The 19,840-nt window shown below is 37.7% G+C and overlaps 1 protein-coding gene across 4 annotated transcripts in view; it reads left to right on the top strand.

The window, feature by feature from the left end:
- Positions 1-19,840, top strand: part of Spata6 (spermatogenesis associated 6) — a 147,653-nt gene that overhangs the window by 9,854 nt on the left and 117,959 nt on the right. For 3 of the 4 annotated variants that reach the window (XM_004663247.2, XM_004663245.2, XM_045150888.1), the window contains exons 2-3: positions 9,866-10,003; positions 11,050-11,098. In XM_004663247.2, coding sequence (XP_004663304.1) covers positions 9,866-10,003; positions 11,050-11,098 — 187 coding nt within the window. Of the gene's footprint in view, positions 1-5,913; positions 6,012-9,865; positions 10,004-11,049; positions 11,099-19,840 lie in introns of all 4 variants that reach the window. The other variant, XM_045150889.1, reaches the window with a different exon arrangement.

Genomic DNA, 19,840 nt, shown 5'->3' with positions numbered 1-19,840 from the left:
TATTTTAGATATTCGAGGTTTTTTGTGATTCCAAATGTATTTTTGGATTGTTTTTTCTATTTCCATGAAGAAAGCCTTTGGAATTTTGATAGGGATTGCATTAAATGTGTAGATTGCTTTAGGTAAGATTGCCATTTTCACAATATTGATTCTTCCAATCCAGGAACAAGGGATGTTTCTCCACTTTCTAGTGTCTTCTGTAATTTCTCCCTTGAGTGTTTTAAAGTTCTCATTGTATAGATTCTTTACTTCCTTGGTTAGGTTTTTTCCAAGGTAGTTTATTTATTTATTTCCTTTTTTTGATGCAATTGTGAATGGGAGTGATTCTCTGATTTCATCCTCTGTGTGTTTGTTGTTAGCATATATGAAGGCTACTGATTTCTGTGTATTTATTTTGTATCCTGCTACATTGCTGTAGGTTTTGATCAGCTCTAACAGTTTGCTAGTAGAGTTTTTAGGGTCCTTTATGTATAGAATCATGTCATCTGCAAATAAGGATAACTTGATCTCTTCCTTTCCAATTTGTATCCCTTTTATGTGTGACTCTTGCCTTATTGCTATGGCTAAGACTCCCAAAATTATATTAAATAAAAGTGGGGACAGTGGACACCCTTGTCTTCTTCCTGATTTGAGTGGAAAAGCTTCCAGTTTTTCCCCATTTAGTAATATGTTGGCTATAGGCTTGTCATAAATAGCTTTTATTATATTGAGATATGTTCCTTCTATTCCCAGTCTCTGTAGGACTTTTATCATGAAGGGATGTTGGATTTTATCAAATGCTTTCTCTGCATCCAATGAGATGATCATGTGATTTTTGTCCTTCAACCCATTTATACAATGTATTACATTAATAGATTTGCGTATATTGAACCATCCCTGTATCTCTGGGATAAAGCCTACTTGGTCAGGGTGAATGATCTTTTTGATATACTCTTGTATTGTGTTTGCCAATATTTTGTTGAGAATTTTTGCATTTATGTTCATGAGGGTGATTGGTCTGTAATTTTCTTTTTTTTGTTCTATCTTTGCCTGGTTTTGGTATCAGGGTGATGCTGGCCTCATAGAAGGAGTTTGGTAGAATTCCTTCATTTTCTATTTCCTGGAAAAGCTTAAGAAGCAATGGTGTGGGCTGGAGAGATGGCTTAGCGGACCTCGGTTCGAGGCTCAGTTCCCCAGGTCCCACGTTAGCCCGATGCACAAGGGGGCGCACGCGTCTGGAGTTCGTTTGCAGTGGCTGGAAGCCCTGGCGCGCCCATTCTCTCTCCCTTTATCTGTCTTTCTCTCTGTGTCTGTTGCTCTCAAATAAATAAATAAATAAATACTAAAAAAAAAATTATTGATAACTGTTTGGATCTCCATGTTTGTTATAGGTCTATTTAAGTGATTAATCTCATTTTGATTTAATTTACGTAGGTCATATAAATCAATGAAAGCATCTATTTCTTTCAGATTTTCATATTTTGTGGAGTATATGCTTTTATATTGTGTCCCTATGATATTTTGAATTTTTCTGGAGTCTGTTGTGATGTTACCTCGTTCATCTCTGATTTTATTAATTTGTGTCTCTCCTCTCTTTCTTTTGGTCAGATTTGCTAAGGGTTTATCAATCTTGTTTATCCTTTCAAAGAACCAACTCTTTGTTTCATTAATTCTTTGGATTGTTTTTTTTTTTTTTTTTTTGTTTGTTTCTATTTCATTAATTTCTGCCCTTATCTTTATTCTTTCTTCCCACCTACTGATTTTTGGTTTGCCTTGTTCTTCTTTTTCTAAGGCTTTAAGGCGAAGCATTTGCGACCTTTCTAATTTCTTAATGTAGGCACTCAAGGCTATAAATTTACCTCTTAGAACTGCCTTCATTGTGTCCCAGAGATTTTGATATGTTGTGTTCTCATTATCGTTTGATTCTATAAATGTTTTGATTTCCTTCTTGATTTCTTCATTGACCCATTCATCATTTAGTAGTGTATTGTTTAGTTTCCATGATTTTGTGTATGCTATATAGCCTTTCTTGCTACTGATTTGTAGTTTAATTCCGTTGTGGTCAGATAGAATGCAAGGAATTATTTCAGTTTTCCTGAATTTGTTAAGATTTGCTTTGTGTCCTGATATATGGTCTATTTTAGAGAATTTCCCATGTGCTGCTGAAAAGAATGTATATTCTGCAGCATTGGGATGAAATGTCCTGTATATATCTGTTAGGTCCATTCCTTCTATGACCTCATTTAGTCCATATGCCTCTCTGCTTATTTTTTCCTGGGATGACCTGTCAATTGATGAGAGTGAGGTGTTAAAGTTACCCACCACCACTGTGTTTGGTGTTATCTGTGACCTTAGATCTAATAGTGTTTGATGAATTTGGGAGCATGCTAGATACATATGTTTAGGATTGTAATGTCCTCCTGTTGGAGTGTGCCCTTAATCAATATAAAGTGACCATCTTTATCTTTCTTGACTAACGTTGGACTAAAGTCTACCTTGTCAGGTATTAGGATAGCAATCCCTGCTTGTTTTCTAGGCCCATTTGCTTGAAACACCATCTTCCAACCTTTCACCCTAAGATAATGTCTATCCTTTGTAGAAAGGTGAGTTTCTTGGAGATAACAAATTGTAGGATCCTGCTTTTTTTTTTTTTGTTTTTGTTTTTGTTTTTGTTTTTGTTTTTGTTTTTGTTTTTGTTTTTGTTTTTGAGGTAGGGTCTCACTCTGGTCCAGGCTGACCTGGAATTAACTCTGTAGTCTCAGGGTGGCCTTGAACTCATGGTGATCCTCGTACCTCTGCCTCCCAAGTGCTGGGAAAAGGCATGCGCCACCACGCCTGGCTCGGATCCTGCTTTTTAACCCAGTCTGCAAACTTATGTCTTTTCGTTGGGGCATTGAGGCCGTTGATATTAAGAGATATTATTGAAAGGTGTATATTTATGTTTGCCTTTTTGTGTGTGTGTGTGTGTGTGTGTGTGTGGTTCCGGTTCTCCCTGTGCTCTCTTGTGTTAACTAGTATTTGAATATTGCTTGTTTTTTCTAGGTTCCTTATATGTGTGCTCTTCCTTTTCTTCAGCATGGAGGATTCTATCAAGTATTTTCTTTAGAGCTGGTTTTGTCTTCAAATACTCCTTTAACCTGCTTTTGTTGTGGAATGTGCTTATTTCTCCGTCTATTTGAATGGATAACTTTGCAGGATAAAGTAACCTTGGTTGACAGTTGTTATCTTTCAGAAGTTGGAATACATCACTCCACACCTTTCTGGCTTTTAAAGTTTGTGTTGAATAATGTGCTGTGATCCTGATGGGCTTGCTTTTGTAGGTAACTTGATTTTTCTCTCTAACTGCTTTTAGTATTTTTCCCTTGGTTTGTGTGTTTGGTAGTTTGATTATAATATGACGAGGAGAGGTTCTTTCCAGGTTTTGTCTGGCTGGGGTTCTAAAGGCTTCCTGTATCTGCATTGGTACCTCCTTCCCAATTTGGCGGAAATTTCTTATATGATTTTTTTTGAAGACACCTACTATGCCTTTGGAGTGGAATTATTCTCCTTCTACTCTGGCCTGAATTCTTATATTTGATCTTTACATAGTATCCCGAATATCTTGAAATTCCCACTCATACTTTTCTTTAAGTTTGTCTTTCTCTTTGTGCGACAGTATTAGATCTGCCACCTGGTCTTCTAGCCTAGATATTATGAAGTATCTTTCATCCATTCTACTGGTGAGGTTTTCTATTTTGTTTTTTATTTCATTAACTGTGTTCTTCATTGCTAGTAATTCTGACTCGTTTTTCTTTATTATTTCTATTTCTTTATTTATGTCTTATATTGCCTTCTTTATTTCATGAAATTGGTGTCCTACATCTTCTTTGATTCCTTTGATTTCCTCTTTAAATTTCTCTTTGACTCCTTTGATTTGTTCTCTGACTTGTTTGAACATATTTACAATCATTCTTTTGAAATCTTTCTCGGGCATTTCCTCTAACTCATTCTCACTGGAGGTCATTTCTGATACATTAATACTTTCAGGTGGATTTATATTGTCTTCTTTTTAGTGTTTCTTGTGTTAAAATATATATATTTTTGCATCTTGGATTAAATTAATGCTTGGATTTTCTAGCTAGCTGGGTATTCTTAGCTGTATCAATTGATTTGATGTTATATATTTTCAGCGTAGGAGCTTAAGGTGTTTGGTGTGGCTCTTAAGACTCACAGAGTATCTACAAAGTATCTACAAAGGTGCTCTTAGGGTTTGAGTTTCCCTGCTATGGGAGTGTTCAAGTAGGCTGAGTGGAATAAATATAGGTAGATTCTAAATATTAACGAAACACTGTACCCATTCAATCAAAAACAGCCCCAAGTATGTATGCCAGGGTAGTTATTATAACAACCAGATCCTCTGTCAACACAGAGGTTAAGATTTCTGGTCTGTTGAGGGATCCAAGTCAGCTTGTGATCAAGTAAGACCCTTCCCTGGTGCAATCCCAGTTACCTTGGATGATTTTGGTCTCAGTCAAGTTACTGCCTGGTCGTCAGGTTGCTGTTCTGATTTCTGGAGCTGGGCACTGGCTTTTCCTGCGGGCAAACAGAGCCTGGCAACTGTGGCCCTGCAGATCAGCATCCCCGCTGCTGGAACTGCTGCTGCTAAAGCTGCATCTGCTGGGTCCGTCAGCAGCTGAAGCTGCTACTGCTGGGCCCACTGCTGCTGCTGCTTCTGCTGCTGCTGTAGCTGCCACTACTGTAGCCACTGCTGCTGCTGAAGTTGCTGCTGCTGGAGCCACTGCCGCTGCTGCCACTGAAGCTGGTGCTGCTGGGTCTGCTACTACTGCCACTGAAGCTGCTGCTGCTGGGTCTGCTGCTGCTTCCGCTCCTGGGTCTGTTGCTGCTTCCGCTCCTGGGTCTGCTGCTGCTGGGTCTGCTGCTGCTGCTGCTACTGGATCTGCTGCTGCTGGGGCCGCTGTTACCGGTGCCGGAGCCGCTGATGTTGCTGCTGGGCTCTGCTCCTGCTTGGGTCCTGCTGTTGGCTCAAGTTGGCGTGGCCTGTCCCGGGACCACTACTCTGTTTGCTAGAGCTGGGTTCAGGCGGTGGGGGAGGGGAGGGAGCTGCAGCTGCTCTGGATCTCTCGCTGTTCCATGTGTTCTTCTACCTCCTGGTCTGCTCCTCTGTTGCTCACTGCCGCTCTCCCTTCACGTTTCCTGCGCTTCGGAGAGCTCTGGTGTGAGTGGAAAATCCCCGCACCTGGCTTTTCCTGTGGCTGTAGCCAAGCCTGGTGGCTTTCTGGTAGGCCGCCGCTGCCGCCACAGTTGGCAGAGCTGCCGGGGCTGCTTTTGCCAGCCTGATTTCCTATATACCTCACTTTTTAGTAAAAGTGTGTATTTTGCTGGTTTGTTTTTTTTGGTCTTTTTCCCCCCAGGCTGCTTTGGAGTGGTACCTACGCAGCCATCTTAACCGGTAGTCCGCTTTTTAAAGTTTTTAATTGCATTAAATCTGTATATTGCTTTTGGTCAAATTGCCATTTTCACAATGTTGTTTTGGCCTATCTACGAGCTTGGGAGATCTTTCCATTTTCGCTCGTCCTCCTCAATTTCTTTCTTTGGGTGTTTTTATGTTTTCATTGTATAGGTCTTTCTCATCCTTGGTTAATGTTATTCCAAGATTTTTTTGTTGTTGTTGCTATTGAAAATGGGACAGTGTCGCTTATTTCTTTCTCTGTATCTTTGTCTTTTACATTTGGAAAGACTACTGATTTTTGTGCATTGATTTTGTATACTGCTACTTTGCTGAGTAAAGGAGTTAATCACCTTTAAGAATTTTGAGATGAAGGTTCTCAGGTCATTTATATGTAGAATCATGTCGTCTGTGAATAGGGCTAACCTAACTTCTTCCTTTCTAATTGTATCCCTTTTGTTTTTCTCCTGTCTTATTGTTTGAGCTAGGACTTCCAGTACTATGCTGAAGAGCAGAGGTGAGAGTGAGGACAAGAATTTCAGACTGGTACTGAACTCTTAAAATTCAACTCTAGAATTTCTACTTGGTATGTTTAAAACTTTATATATCTAGTGATATGCTTCACTATGAGGCATTGACATAATTGCCTTGATTTCCTAGTATCTTTGGTAGTAGTCCTATCTTCTGGGTTTCCTGGGGAAGTTTCTATCAACAACTTTTTCTTCTTCTGTACATCTGCCATGTTCCCTGTTTCTCAGCATGTTGTAATTTTTTTTTTAAAAACTGGACTCTTTAAATAATAAAGCATTTTGTTATTCAGCTCTCCCCATACCCTAAGGCTATTGCTGTCTGTTATTTCAGGTGTTGCTTTTGCTTGTTCAGACACTTCTTTCACTAGTTGTGTAAAGGTATAGCCACCCAAGTCTTCACTCAGTTAGCTTTATGTCCTACTGGGGGTTGGAATTTATTCTTAAATGTTGTGAACCAGTAATTCTTAGCTTTTGCTGAAGATTACTGCACACGTTGGGGCACGTGCATGTAAAGCTATGCTCTCACAGGCAGTTTACAGCTCAGGCTTAGCTTCACACTCAACTTTACCAGAGCTTCTAGGCTTGCCAAAGGTGAGTTGTTAGGCATTCTCAGCTCATTTATGGGCATAAGATAGTCCTGTATAATGGCTAAGGTCTTTGAAATGGTCTACAGTATGATTACAGTCAACCACCTTGTTTCCTTTTTAAAAATTTGTCTCAAGCCAGGCGTGGTGGCGCACGCCTTTAATCTCAGCACTCGGGAGGCAAAGGTAGGAGGATCACCGTGAGTTTGAGGCCACCCTGAGACTACATAGTGAATTCCAGGAGAGCCTGAGCTAGAGTGAAACCTACCTAAAAAAAAAAAAAGAAAATTTGTCTCAACTGGTTTTGTTTTAAGTCCCCCCCTCTTTTTTTTTGCTTTCTTCTTTGAATGTGCTGAGTCTTCTAAAGAGTACAGAATTTGCAACACTGTAGGTCAGACAAAAGTCATGCTTTTTTGCATATTGCATATAGGAAAGACAATCCACAATTCTGATGTTGACAGTTAAAGCAGGGATGTCTGATAAGAATATAACATGATAATCTGGGCATGGTGGCACACACGTTTAATCCCAGCACTCAGGAGGCAGAGGTATGAGGATTGCTGTGAGTTCAAGGCCACCCTGAGAATACACAGTGAATTCCAGGTCAGCCTGTACTAGAGTGAAACCCTACCTCAACTCCCCTCCCTAAAAAAAACCAAAACAATATATAACATGAGCCTTAAATTTGTGTCAAAGATACAGTTAAGTTTTCACGGAGTTAGGGAAATAGTTCCATTGGTAAATTGTTTACTGCACAAGATAAAGTCCTGACTTTGAGTCCCAGTCACAGAAAATATCAACTATGGTAGCATGCACCTGTAATCTCAGTGCTAGGGAGGCATGGATCCCTAGACTTGCTGGCCAGGTAATCTAGTTTAATTGCTAATATTCAGGCCAATGAAGAGACCCTGTATCTATAATAGTTGGGCAGAATACCTGAGGAACCACACCTGCAGTTGTCTTTTGGCCTAGATACACACACACGTGCCTCCAACATGTTTGTCCACACATATTGTGAACATGCATACATGTACACACCATACACACATACCCATGCACATGCACCTGCACACAACATGGTTTCCCACAAACATAGGAACATGCATATACATGTGCACACACATGCATGGACACAAATACACTGACTAATAACAAAGTTGGAAGTAGATATGATTAATTTTAAATCATTATATTCAAAATATCATTTCAAACTTTAGTTAGTATAAAAGTTATTGAGATATTTTATATTCTTTGTTTTAGGTATTTAAAACCCAGTGTGCATTTTCAGTTACCTTTGGACTAGGTACTTCTCTAGGTGGAAGTAGATGGAAGCTGCCATGTGGAAGAGCACAGGTTTAGAAGTACTCTGACCGTTTCAGTTTTCAGTCGTCAGTTATGAATTTATTAACGAAAAATTAGCAAATAGTGAAGAAAATAGAATCAGTATCCTGGCACACAAATATTCTTATCTGCCATGTACAATGGAACATAAAGTTTTCCTCCTTTACTTAATGCCATCCTGTGTGAAGAGGGCAAAGCAGGTTTATCTAACAGCACCAATACTGATAAATACTGTCAGGCACTGCTCCAAGCTCTTTGCAGGTATTAACGTAATCTTGTGGCTCATTGACTTTGTGACCTCCAGTTAGTGAAAACCTTAGCTTTTTTGTGACTCTGTTACTCTTACATATAAATATCTGAAGTTTTACTAAATAAAATCTAAGCTTCTTAATACTGACAGTTTACTTTTTCTTATTATTTATTCATTGATAAACTATTTTCTACTCATATTACACAGCAAAATATAGGTTATATAAATATAATATAACAAAGTATTTCTACATTATAGGTATCTTATTAATCTATGATAATGTATGTTACCTACTATGAACATGAAAAGCACACTTGTCAGTCTCAAAATATGTGTGAAATATTATCATCTCAAAATATTGTAAAGGACTATATGTAAATGCTAAAATGGAAAATTAATGTACTACCCAGAGCTGGCTGGCACATATATAAATGAGAAAAATAAAAAATTTATGTCCTCAAGAAATTTGTTATAAAATAAAAGAGATATGCATAAAATGCTAGTTTATTAGAATGAATGCAGATAATGATCTCACTTTAAGAGAATGGGGGGTATTACCATGGGATGTTTTTTATAATCATGGAAAATGTTAATAAAAATTGTGAAAAAAAAGAAAACTGCAAAAAAAACCTTTTAGTTTATGCTAAATGTTTGAATCAGATTGAATTGAGTTATCATACCTGATAAGTTAAACAAACTTTTGTATAGGAAATGATAGTTGGCATATGGTTTTGTGGGGTTGTAATAGTAAATGAATGAGATACAATGGAAAAGTGAGCAAAGTTATGACTACTTATATTATCTAACATTACATTGCAGATAATGGAAAGATATGGGTTAAGAAACTAATGTGTTTTTTCAGAGAAAAATAGAATACTCCTTTCTCTCTTGAGTCAGGGTCTAATGTAGCTTAGGCTACCCTTGAACCCATATTCTTCTTGCCTCAGTGTTTTGAGTGCTTAGATTACAGGCATGTGCCGCCAAGAGTGGCACCTTACAATCCAAATATATTGTTAGAGGGTAGGTTATTATGTAATATTACTTTGTTAGTCTCAAATATTAAAGATCCTTTAATATCTACTTAATTGTATGGCTGATCATTGACATTGGAATGTTGCAGGTTCAAAGAAATTGCTGTGTTTCATTTTGAAAAACTGAATTATATCCCTATATTTTATATCAATAAGGGTGTTTAAATGTTATTTAATATTAAAATTATACTTCATTGAACCAGAAACTTTCAAGTTACTAGCTTGAAATTTTATCATATTGTTTCTTATGATAGTATCTATGTCTTGGCTATTTAGGATGATGGAGGTAGATTTGTGCTTTTCATCAGTCTTTATTTTTTGTTCTATAGTATGTTTGATTTCTGCTGAGTGTTAGTCCTTTGTGACTAAATTATGCAGAATAACTTTATGTCAGCATTCAGTAAAAAGTGGGAGCCTAATGCAGACTGTTTAAAATTATTGGCAGTGATCCCAAGGGCCAGTACATAGAGTTTTAAATGTGGCACAGATAACCAGAGGGAAAATCGTAGATTTCTCAGAGGGATGAAAATTATAACACCAACTCATTTAAAACTCTGTAAATACTAAAGTCTCTCTCTCTCTGTTTATGTGTTTCTATCTGTGAGCACTTGTATTAGGTTATGGCTACTGTTTTATGTAGTATTTGATATCATTTTAGTGAAGTTTTACAATCCTGTTATATTCATTCATCTAATTTCTCTCAGGTAACTTGTCCAGGAGTGGTGCTGAAAGACAAGGAGGACATCTATCTTAGTATCTGTGTGTTTGGCCAATACAAAAAGACACAATGTGTCCCAGCCACTTTTCCGCTGGTCTTCAATGCCAGAATGGTGTTTGAAAAGGTGAGTTCAAATATATGACACAACAGAAAAATCAAAGTGATTCCAGTTTTTGAATAAAAACCTGTTATTATTAACATTGTTTTTGCTGACTGTGTTTTGGTTTAATTCATTTATATAATTTATATTTAATTAAGATGGAAGTTTAAAAATAAATATGTATCCTTACTAATTGTTTCAGTTACCCTTTTTCTTAATATAGATCAGCCTGTTTTCTAAAATATTCTAGTGGACTTTGTGTAAACAGCAATAAAATGTCATGTTTTATTTCAGAATATCTTGTGGTTCTTCTTTTTGTAAGTCTATTTTCTTATCTCTAAATGGCTGTTTTTGATGATAATTCCAGTCCTCCTTTGTTCCCTCACTCCTTCTTCCCTCTCTTCCTCCTGTATCTCCTTCCCATTCTCCACAATTAATGTCCCAGTACTTGCTGTGTTCCATAGATTGTTGTAGGTATTAAGGACATGTGACAAACAAGGAAAAGTTCTCCCTTATTGCAACTTCATAAATACAGTAAAGGAAGGGCAAGGGGATTAGGGGAAATACATAGAATTTTGAAGGGTGGTCCTGGAAAGCAGTGACATTTATACTGAGCTTGGATGAGACAAGCTCTAGGGGAAAACACATTCTCAGGAGAGAGCTAACAAATATAAATGCTTGTGAAGAGTAGGCTTACTGAGCAGGAGGAACAAGAAGGGCCAGGTGGATGGAGGAGAGAGGTGAGAAGGTAGAGGGAAAGTTCTAGCAGGTGAGGTTGGAGAAGGAGGGTGAGCTTTCATGATGATCCTGGCAATTGGAGCGAAGATGATGGCTCTTACTAATGTCAAAAGTCTCCTTAGAGGCTGGGCATGGTGGCTTATTCCTGTAAACTAGGTATTTGGGAGGCTCTCAAAACCAAACTCTCTCTCAAAACCAGAACAATCCCAAAATTTCTTTGGTGGGGAAAGAAATTCTATTCTGAGAATAAGAATGGGAAGAACATAAGTCTTATTCATGTCTTTTCCTTTTGCTTCTCTTCCCCATCCTGCTTCCCTCATTCTCTTCCACAGGTGTTTCCTGAAGCAATCGACCCTGGAGATGTGGTTGCACAGCTCGAATGTAAGTTTTAACTTTAATTCCTGGTGTAAAACATGTTAGAATTAACATGCTTATGATGTTAATCTTGGGCTAGATAAAACTTTAGGTCTAATAAATCTGAAATATCTTGTGTCAAGACATTTAATACTTTTTAGAAGTTCCAGAATACACCTGGACATAATAAAAAAATGGTTGCAATGAGGCTGAAAATATTTCCTCTTTCTGATAGGTCTAAGGAAAATAAAAAATTATAAACTTTTTATTGGTCAAGATGGTAAGGGATGTTTGACAGATTCATGTTAACTTGGACTTTGCCATGCAAACAAAACTATATTTTTAACATAAGAGTTTTGCAAGTCAAGAGAGTGAATAGTAGATCAAAGCAGTACAGCTTAAAATATTTATGGCTTTGAATTTTGTATTATATTCATTATTTATAAACTATTTGAGAATAACAGCAAATTCTTCAGTGTTCTAGGAACCAACTACGTAGAGATGTATAGCAATACTAAAATGTACACCTGAAAAAATTCTTAAGGAAAAGCTTTTATTTTTCTTACAAGTAGAAAGGATTCTGGGATCATTAGGTTGGTCTCACACATGCATACCTGTGGCTCCAAAGCCAACAATCTTGGGCATTATCATCATTAACTGACCCCTTCACACTTCCCTCTCCCCACCCCATTCAGGCTCTAGTAGTTCAGAAACAGAAGTTGACACCATACTTGAAGCTGAGCATAGAGGATGAAGCCAGCTAGTTGACTAGTCCTCACGGGGCTTATAGTTTGCCGTTCTCCAGAGAATACTCTGTGGCAAGGGCCCTTGTTTCACTGATTGTTTCACAGCTGCTGTAAAACCTTGTCTTATATTTTCCACTGCAGCAAACTAAGTAGGTAGCCATTTTATACCAATGGGTTTATGTATTTTTATAATTTCCTGAACATTTGCTTATTATTTGGAAAATTGTGTCTTAGAAAAAAATGAATATAATCAATTTTCTCATTTTGAAATTCTTATGTTGAAAGGAACTTAATACTTTTTTTGAAGTATATAATTTGAAATTTTAGGGGAGTAGGATAATTTACTTAGTCATTATTATTTGAAAATTGTACTATTTACTGACTCAGATGTTTTCTTTAGTCTATATCTTGCCATCGAAATTCCACTTTTTATCCTTTCCAGATTTACATGCCTCTTTCATATATCTTTAAATATTGGAATTCTGTTTCTTCATGTCTCTGATGTCTTTTTACTTTACTTCTGTTCTCTCCTACATGATTCTCTTCAAAGCTTGTCTTCATGTACTACTTGTCTTCTGATTCCACACTAGTCTTTATCCAAATTTCTTGTGAATTTTGTTCTTTTTATTCTTTTACTTTTTCATTTCTGTTTTACAATTTTTATTTGTTCCCTAACCTTTTCTCATATGAAAAATTAATACACCTAAAGTGGAGAGGATAGAACCATGAAGTCCATGTCCCATCACGTACCTGTCACCATGGTTTAATAATTTTGACACATTACTAATCTCATTACATGTGCATTATGGCCACTTAAAACATTGTTAAGATATTTAAAAACAAATTTTATACATTATGTCATTGCCTTCACAGATAAAAGATTAATACAAAAATATAACCACCATGTTGGTATCATACTTAATTAACAATTCCACAATGATTTCAAATGTTTAATCATTATTCAGATTCCCCAGATGTCCCAAAATGTTGTTTTAAAGCATGTTTCTTAAAATCAGGACCCACTCAGGCTGTGATTCATATATTATAAATAGGCTGTTTATCTTTAAGATTATTATGACTTTCTGTAATAATGCTCCACACTTTTCTTTTGTTGTTTCTAATGCTGTGAAGTATAAAACCAGGCACTGGGGAATGTCCTACCATTTGTATTTGAATGATTTGCCTTAAAGCTTGTCTTACTATTCATTACTTATACTACATGAGCTGCTAATTAGACACAGAGCCATGATTACATTCAGGCATGTTTTACTTCATTTATTATTTGGCTTGGACCCTTAGCAGCTGATTCTGTGTGCTCATTGCATCATGCCAGTGTCATAAAGTATATTATTGTATCTAGTGATGCCAAGATTGTTCTACAGCTCCAGTAGCAGCATTCTGAATTCTCTATCACAACTTTCAGTCAGCTTTTTTATTTACTAATTTAGCATAATGGAGATCTACCTATTTCAGTAGGGACGTGTCAGTTACTTTGTTGTTGGGACTAAATACCTGACCAGAAGCAGCTTAGGAATGAAAGAGTTTATTTTGGGTCACAGTTCCAGAGAGTAGAGTTCACCATGGCAGGGAAAGCATGACAGGAGCAGGAGACTGGCATCACATTAGCAGAGAGGCAATAGACTGAGAACAGTAGGCAGGGCTAGTTTTTAATACTTAAAAACCTGCCCCCTAGTGACACACTTCCTTCAGCAAGGCTGTACTTCCTAAAGGTCCCACAACCTTCCCAAACAGTGACACAAATTTGGGATTAAGTGTTCAAACACATAAGTCTATTGGGGACATTTTACATTCAGCCTCTGGCCCTATAACTCATAGCCACCTAATGATGCAAAATACATTCAATACAACTGTGGAAGTCTTAATAGTTTTTACCAGTTCCAACATTGTTCCAGAGTTCACAGTCTCATCTGAGACTCAAGGCAATCTTCCAACTTCCAGCTCTGTAAAATCAAAGTTATGTACATTTAACATATAATGGCATAGAATACTCTTTCTCATTCAAAAAGGAAGGGAGGGATATGGGCATAGCAAGAAAAGATTGGACTAAAGCAAGAAGAGTGAACACAAGACCCTACTCCATGTCCTTTATCTGGATGTCATGATAAAATCCTCTGAATAACAGAAGGCTTACATAGCCCCACTTCTCCAGCTGTGCAGCCTGTACTTCTGTTATGGGCCAGAGATGCCTCCAAGCCTGCAGCTTTTTCTTGGCATATGTCCCATGGTCCTGCCTCTAACAATCTCTAACATCTGTGGTCTCTATTATAACTTAGGTTTGACCTTCATAGCTTCACACAGTGGTCTCACTAACAGGGATTCTGACCCTGCATTACCTTTTGGAACTTCAACAGGTCACTGGAACTGTGTAGAACGTTCCATAACCCCTCTCTTGCATCTTTCATTCTTCCAAAATGAGCACCACAAGCTGGTGCCTCAAAGTTCTACTGCTAGGTTGAGATGAACGCAGATGTAGAAGCTTGTGGATGTTTGGAAGCTTCTGTACGCTGACCTGGGGATGTGAGAGATCTCCTTCAACATTCTTCCCTCAGATCTTTTCCATTCAAAAGAATTTGTATTATTATCTTGATCTTGAATGAGTTTTGCCTTGTTTTTAGGGCAGCTTTCCTGTTTTCTCAGTTTAAAGCCGTTGGCTTCTCCTTAATAGTGGTAATCTTTTTAACACATATGCCAAGCAGCTTCTATGTCTGGGAATTAAATTTGCTGTATGTCTTTCTGCACCTAACTTTATTATTATTATTTAAATATTTTATTTATTTATTTGAGAGAGAGAGGGAAGAAGAGTGAGAGTAATGGGCAAGTATAGAAAAAGAGAACGGGTATGCTAGGGCCTCTAGCCACTGCAAATGGACTCCAAATGCATGTGCCACCTTGTCCATCTGGTTTATGTTTATTGAGGAATCTAACCAGGGTCCTTAGGCTTTGCAAGCAAGCACCTTAACTGCAAAGCTATCTTTCCAGACCTAAGTTTATTATTTTTACATATATTAATTATTTTTTATTTATTTGAGAGAGAGGATCACCCCCTCTTGTTGCTGCAAATGAAATCCAGATGCATGCACCTCTTATGCATCTAGCTTTATGTGGGCACAAGGGAATTGAAACTGGGTCAGCAGACTTTGCAGGCAAACTTTTAACTACTAAGCTATCTCCCTATCTCCAAACTTTATATTCTATGTCATTCTGTTCTGCATTATACTCTACACTGTACACTGTGTACTGTAGATCTGAATCAAGGTAGCTAAGAGAATCTGTGCCATATGTTTTGTTTTTTGTTTGGTTTGTTTGTTTGTTGATATGTCACTAGTCCACACTGACTTGGAATTCACTATGTAGTCTCAGGGTGGCCTCGAACTCATGGTGATCCTCCTTCCTCTGCCACCTAAGTGCTGGGATTAAAGGCATATGCCACCATGGCCAACTCAATGTTTTATGATTTTTTTAAATACATTATTTGAGAGACAAAGAGAATATGTGGGTATTCCAGGGCCCCTTGCCATTGCAAATGAACTCCAGATACATATGCCACTTTGTGAATCTGGCTTATGTGGGTTCTAGGGAATTGAACCCGGATTCTTAGGCTTTGCAGGCAAGCGACTTAACTGCTGAACCATTTCTTCAGCCCCAGATTCATTGTTTTTTATGCTGTGAACTTTCTTTCACAAAACACATTAATTAGTACATTACTTCTTCTCAGGACACAGGCAGAATGTGCTAGATTCTTTGTAAGGATGTCACATGAACTGCCTTGACCTCAGAATCTAGCTCAGTAGTCTTTTTTTCTCTTCTGGAAACTCATGAGTCAAGCTTTTACATTTCTTTTGGCTGTCTAAACTTTCACAAGCTGTTCCATTATAAACTGATTCTTTTTATGTTATTGTCATTCTTCTGTATTTATTAATTGGGCTTTTCATATAAAATACATTTTTTCTTACCAGAAATTTGGTTTCTCTGAGATATAATTCCTATAGAAAAATTAGGGCAAATATTTCATTCCCCCTGTCCTTTAACAAAATTAGGGAGGTTTGATTTACATACCATAGAATTTACCCCTGTAACTGCTATTAAGTGATTTCTAGAAAACTTGAAATTGTGAGGACTAGGAATGTAGTTCAGTTGTCAAAGTGGGCCTAGCATGCCTAAGTCCTTGGATTTAATCACCAGCAGTGCATAAAACTGGGCATGGGGCTGGGGAGATGGCTCAGTTGGTAAAGTGCTTGTCATGAAAGCATAAGGACATAGTATAGATTCCCTTAGCACCCCCATAAAATCCAGGCACATTGGTATTGTGATCCCAGCACTGGAGAGGTAGAGAAAGGAAGATCCCTGGGATATGCTGAAGCAGTGAGCTACAGGTTCAATGAGAAACCCTGCTCACAAGCAAACAACAACAATAAAAAATCCAAAGGTGAAGAGCAACTGAGGAAGACACCCAGGGTCACATTCTGGCCTCCACATGCACATTATGCGAACTCCCTCACATTTACATCCACTTACACTCCATCACATGTGTGTCCACATGCTCAAACACATTTGTCCACCTGCATATGAACATGTGTATACACATACATGCATGCCACACATGCTACATACATAAGGACATATAAAATAATAGCAATTATTTAAATCACCTTGCATGGTGGTACACACCTGTAATCCCTCTATCAAGGTAGGAGAATCAGAAGTTCTAGGTCATTCTGGGTTGTGTAGTGATTTGGAGGCCAGCCTGGGCTACATGAAACCTTACCTCAAAAATACACATATGGGGCTGGAGAGATGGCTTAGTAGTTAAGGCACTTACCTGCAAAGCCGCAGGACTTCATTTCAATTCTCAGGGACCCTCATAAGCCAGATACACAAGGTGGTGCATGTGTCTGGAATTCATTTGCAGTGGCTGGAGGCTCTGACATCATTCCCATTCTCTCTCTCTGTCTCTCTCTCTCTCTCTCTTTGCCCCCCCTCAAATAAATAAATAAAATTTTTTTAAAACAAAAAATATACATGTGTATATACTTACACACAAGCAAAATAAGATCATGTACTGTTTGCTACTCCAACCAGATGTTTCTATATAGTCAGCTCCTATATCTACTTCCACTCTACAGCAATATGTTATATATTTTTGTCTTTATAGACTTGCCTTTCTTAGAAATTTCTTTTTAAAAAAATTATTTTTTTAATTGATAATTAATTTGAGAGAGAGGGAGACAGAGAGAAAGACAGAAAGGGGGATGAGAGAGAGAGAGAGAAAGGGGGAGAGGAAATGGTATGCCAGGGCCTTTAGAACCAGAGTCCTTAGGCTTTGCAGGCAAATGCCTTAACAACTGAGTTATCTCTCCATCCCCCTAGAAATTTCTTAAAGAAGAGTTAATATAATATAATATAATATAATATAATATAATATAATATATAATAATCTTTTCTCTCTGGTCTCTTTCATTTGGAACAGTGTTTTAAAGGATGCTTTTCCATCCCCTTATTCCATTTCTTCTCCTCTCCCCACTTTCATGTCTGTTGGCCTTCTCCCCCCCCCCACCTTTTAATACCTCTTGCTCCCTTTCCATGGTCTTCTACCTATTTTCATAGCCTATACCCATCCTTTCTCCACTATTTACATACATAGCGACATTATAAGTTAAGAGAAAGAACATGCTTTTTGTCTTTCTGGGCCTATTTACCTCCCTTAAGTATAATCTTTCACAGCTCTATCCATTTTCTTCTAAGTTTTGTAATTTCAATATTCTTTACAGCTGAAAAAATGCCGTTGCATGTATGTATCACATTTTCATGACCCAGTCATTTGTTGATGGATGGCTAGATTAATTCAATTTCCTTGATGTTGTGAATAGAGCATGAATGAACATGGTTGTGCAATATGTCTGTGGTAGTATATGGGGTCCTTTGTGTATATGCCCATGTGTGGTATAGTTGGGCCATATGGTAGTTTGATTTTTTTTTTTGCTTTGTGAGGAACCTGCACGCTGATTTCCATAGTGGCTGCACCTGTTTATACTCACCAACAGTGAATAAAGGTTCCCCATTCCCTTCGTCCTTGCCAGCACTTGTTACTATTTGCTTTCATAATGATAGCCATTCTGACTGGGGTGAAATGGAATATCTTTATAATAAATCCCATCTGTGAGATTTCTCTCTGTTGCTTACACCTAGCCTAGATTGATATAGTTTTTGAGACTGTTTTAATTATCAGTACATTTATATCACATCTTTCTGAATCTGAGCTTAATGTAGGCTGGCAAAGTTGCAGTAGTTTCAAAACCTCCTGCCGTATTCTCAAGAATCAATGAATAGTCTGTACTCCACATTTTGCTTGGAGCCTTGAGACCTAATTAGAGTAGGACAGGGGTATGAGTTGCTGTTGACCTAGCTACACTATTCTACATTTCTAAGACCAACTAGGATCTCTAGTTGGGATGATGGAATGGATGCTGTGGAGGCAGCTCATAGATAGTTCTGCAATAAGCCTATGTAGTTTTGAGCCTTTATGCTTTTTTGAGCTTTTATGCATAGAGTTGTAACAAATGATTGACATTGTCCATTTAAATAAAGTATAAAACTGAATCCAAATATATAAAGTGATTGGATTTGTGTTAATGGAAGCAAAGAGAAGCATTTCAAGTCAGGAAAGTTGTTGAACCTTTGTGGCATCTGCAGAATTTATACCTACCTATTCTACTATCAGAATTGGGAGTTACTCATATCATCCTTCATTGTTTAGAAATGAATGTGTGCTTTGGATTAGTCTAAAACTGAAAGCTTATTAAGAATGTTATCTAATACCAAGTTGAACACTGTTCAGATGTCCAAGGGTACCTGAGGATGCTGGGCACATCCTTTAGTAACTTCAGATACAAGTAATTCCAGCAGTCTCAGGACACAGTAATTTCTTTAAATGACTCTGGTTTATTATTATTGTTGTCAGCATGATATAAATAATAATTAGTAGTAGTAGCAGTAGTAGTATTGCAATTAGTATTATTGTAGAACTAACCACTTCCATTTCACACCCTGTCCAGAGACTTTAGGGAAATATATAAATGATGTATATGTAGCAGTGATATTTACAGCTATGATAGGGCAATTTTATGTTCATAGATAATGTATTCTCTTGAAAAGTTTGTTTTGATCCTGTAATTTGACACAAAAAATTGTAATGCCTAAACTATAGTCTGGGAACTATGTTTAGGCAAGAAAGGCAATCAAAGTATTTTCTTTGTACTTTCTAGACTTAGGGTTTATTCCTTTCAGTGTTTTTCTCCTCATCCTGACTGAAGGGTTATAGGTTCTTTTTTTCTCCACTGTGACAGTTACACTGCCTGTTGAGAAGCTCTGCACACACATGGAGTGTGCTTTCTCACTGAGTTTCAGTCACTGTTCAAATTTGTCATCATAATCAGGCAGGCCTTCCTTTACCCACATGTATGAAATAGCTCTCCATGCTGACCAGTATAGTCCCATGTTTGTCTTTTTGCCTTCAGAGCCGTGTCTTCTGTACTAGGATTTTTTGAGAGTAAAAAGCTTATTGCAGTAGTTTGTATATTAAATTTCTCACAAGATCTGTGTATTAAAGACTTAGTCTCCATGATAACCTTATGGGGAGGTGAGGATATAGGACCTTGTACAACATACTTAGGTTATGTGCATGTGCCCTTGAATTTTAAGAACCTATCTCTTTTCTTTCTTCTCTCCCTCCCTCCCTCCTTCCCTCCCTCCCTCCCTCCCTCCCTTCCTTCCTTCCTTTTTTCTCTCTTTCTCTCTTTTTAAAATTGTTTTTGTTCATTTTATTTATTTGAGAGTGACAGATTGAGAGAGAGAGAAAGAGGCAGAGGCAGATAGAGAGAGAGAGAGAATGGGCACGCCAGGGCTTCCAGCCACTGCAAACTGCAAACGAACTCCAGATGCGTGCGCCCCTTGTGCATCTGGCTAACGTGGGTCCTGGGGAATTGAGCCTCAAACCGGGGTCCTT

The sequence above is a fragment of the Jaculus jaculus genome, chromosome 5, assembly GCF_020740685.1.
Source record: "Jaculus jaculus isolate mJacJac1 chromosome 5, mJacJac1.mat.Y.cur, whole genome shotgun sequence".
NCBI lineage: Eukaryota > Metazoa > Chordata > Mammalia > Rodentia > Dipodidae > Jaculus > Jaculus jaculus.
The sequence above is the reverse complement of the archived record's forward strand: the minus strand, read 5'-3'. Positions and strand labels throughout refer to the sequence as shown.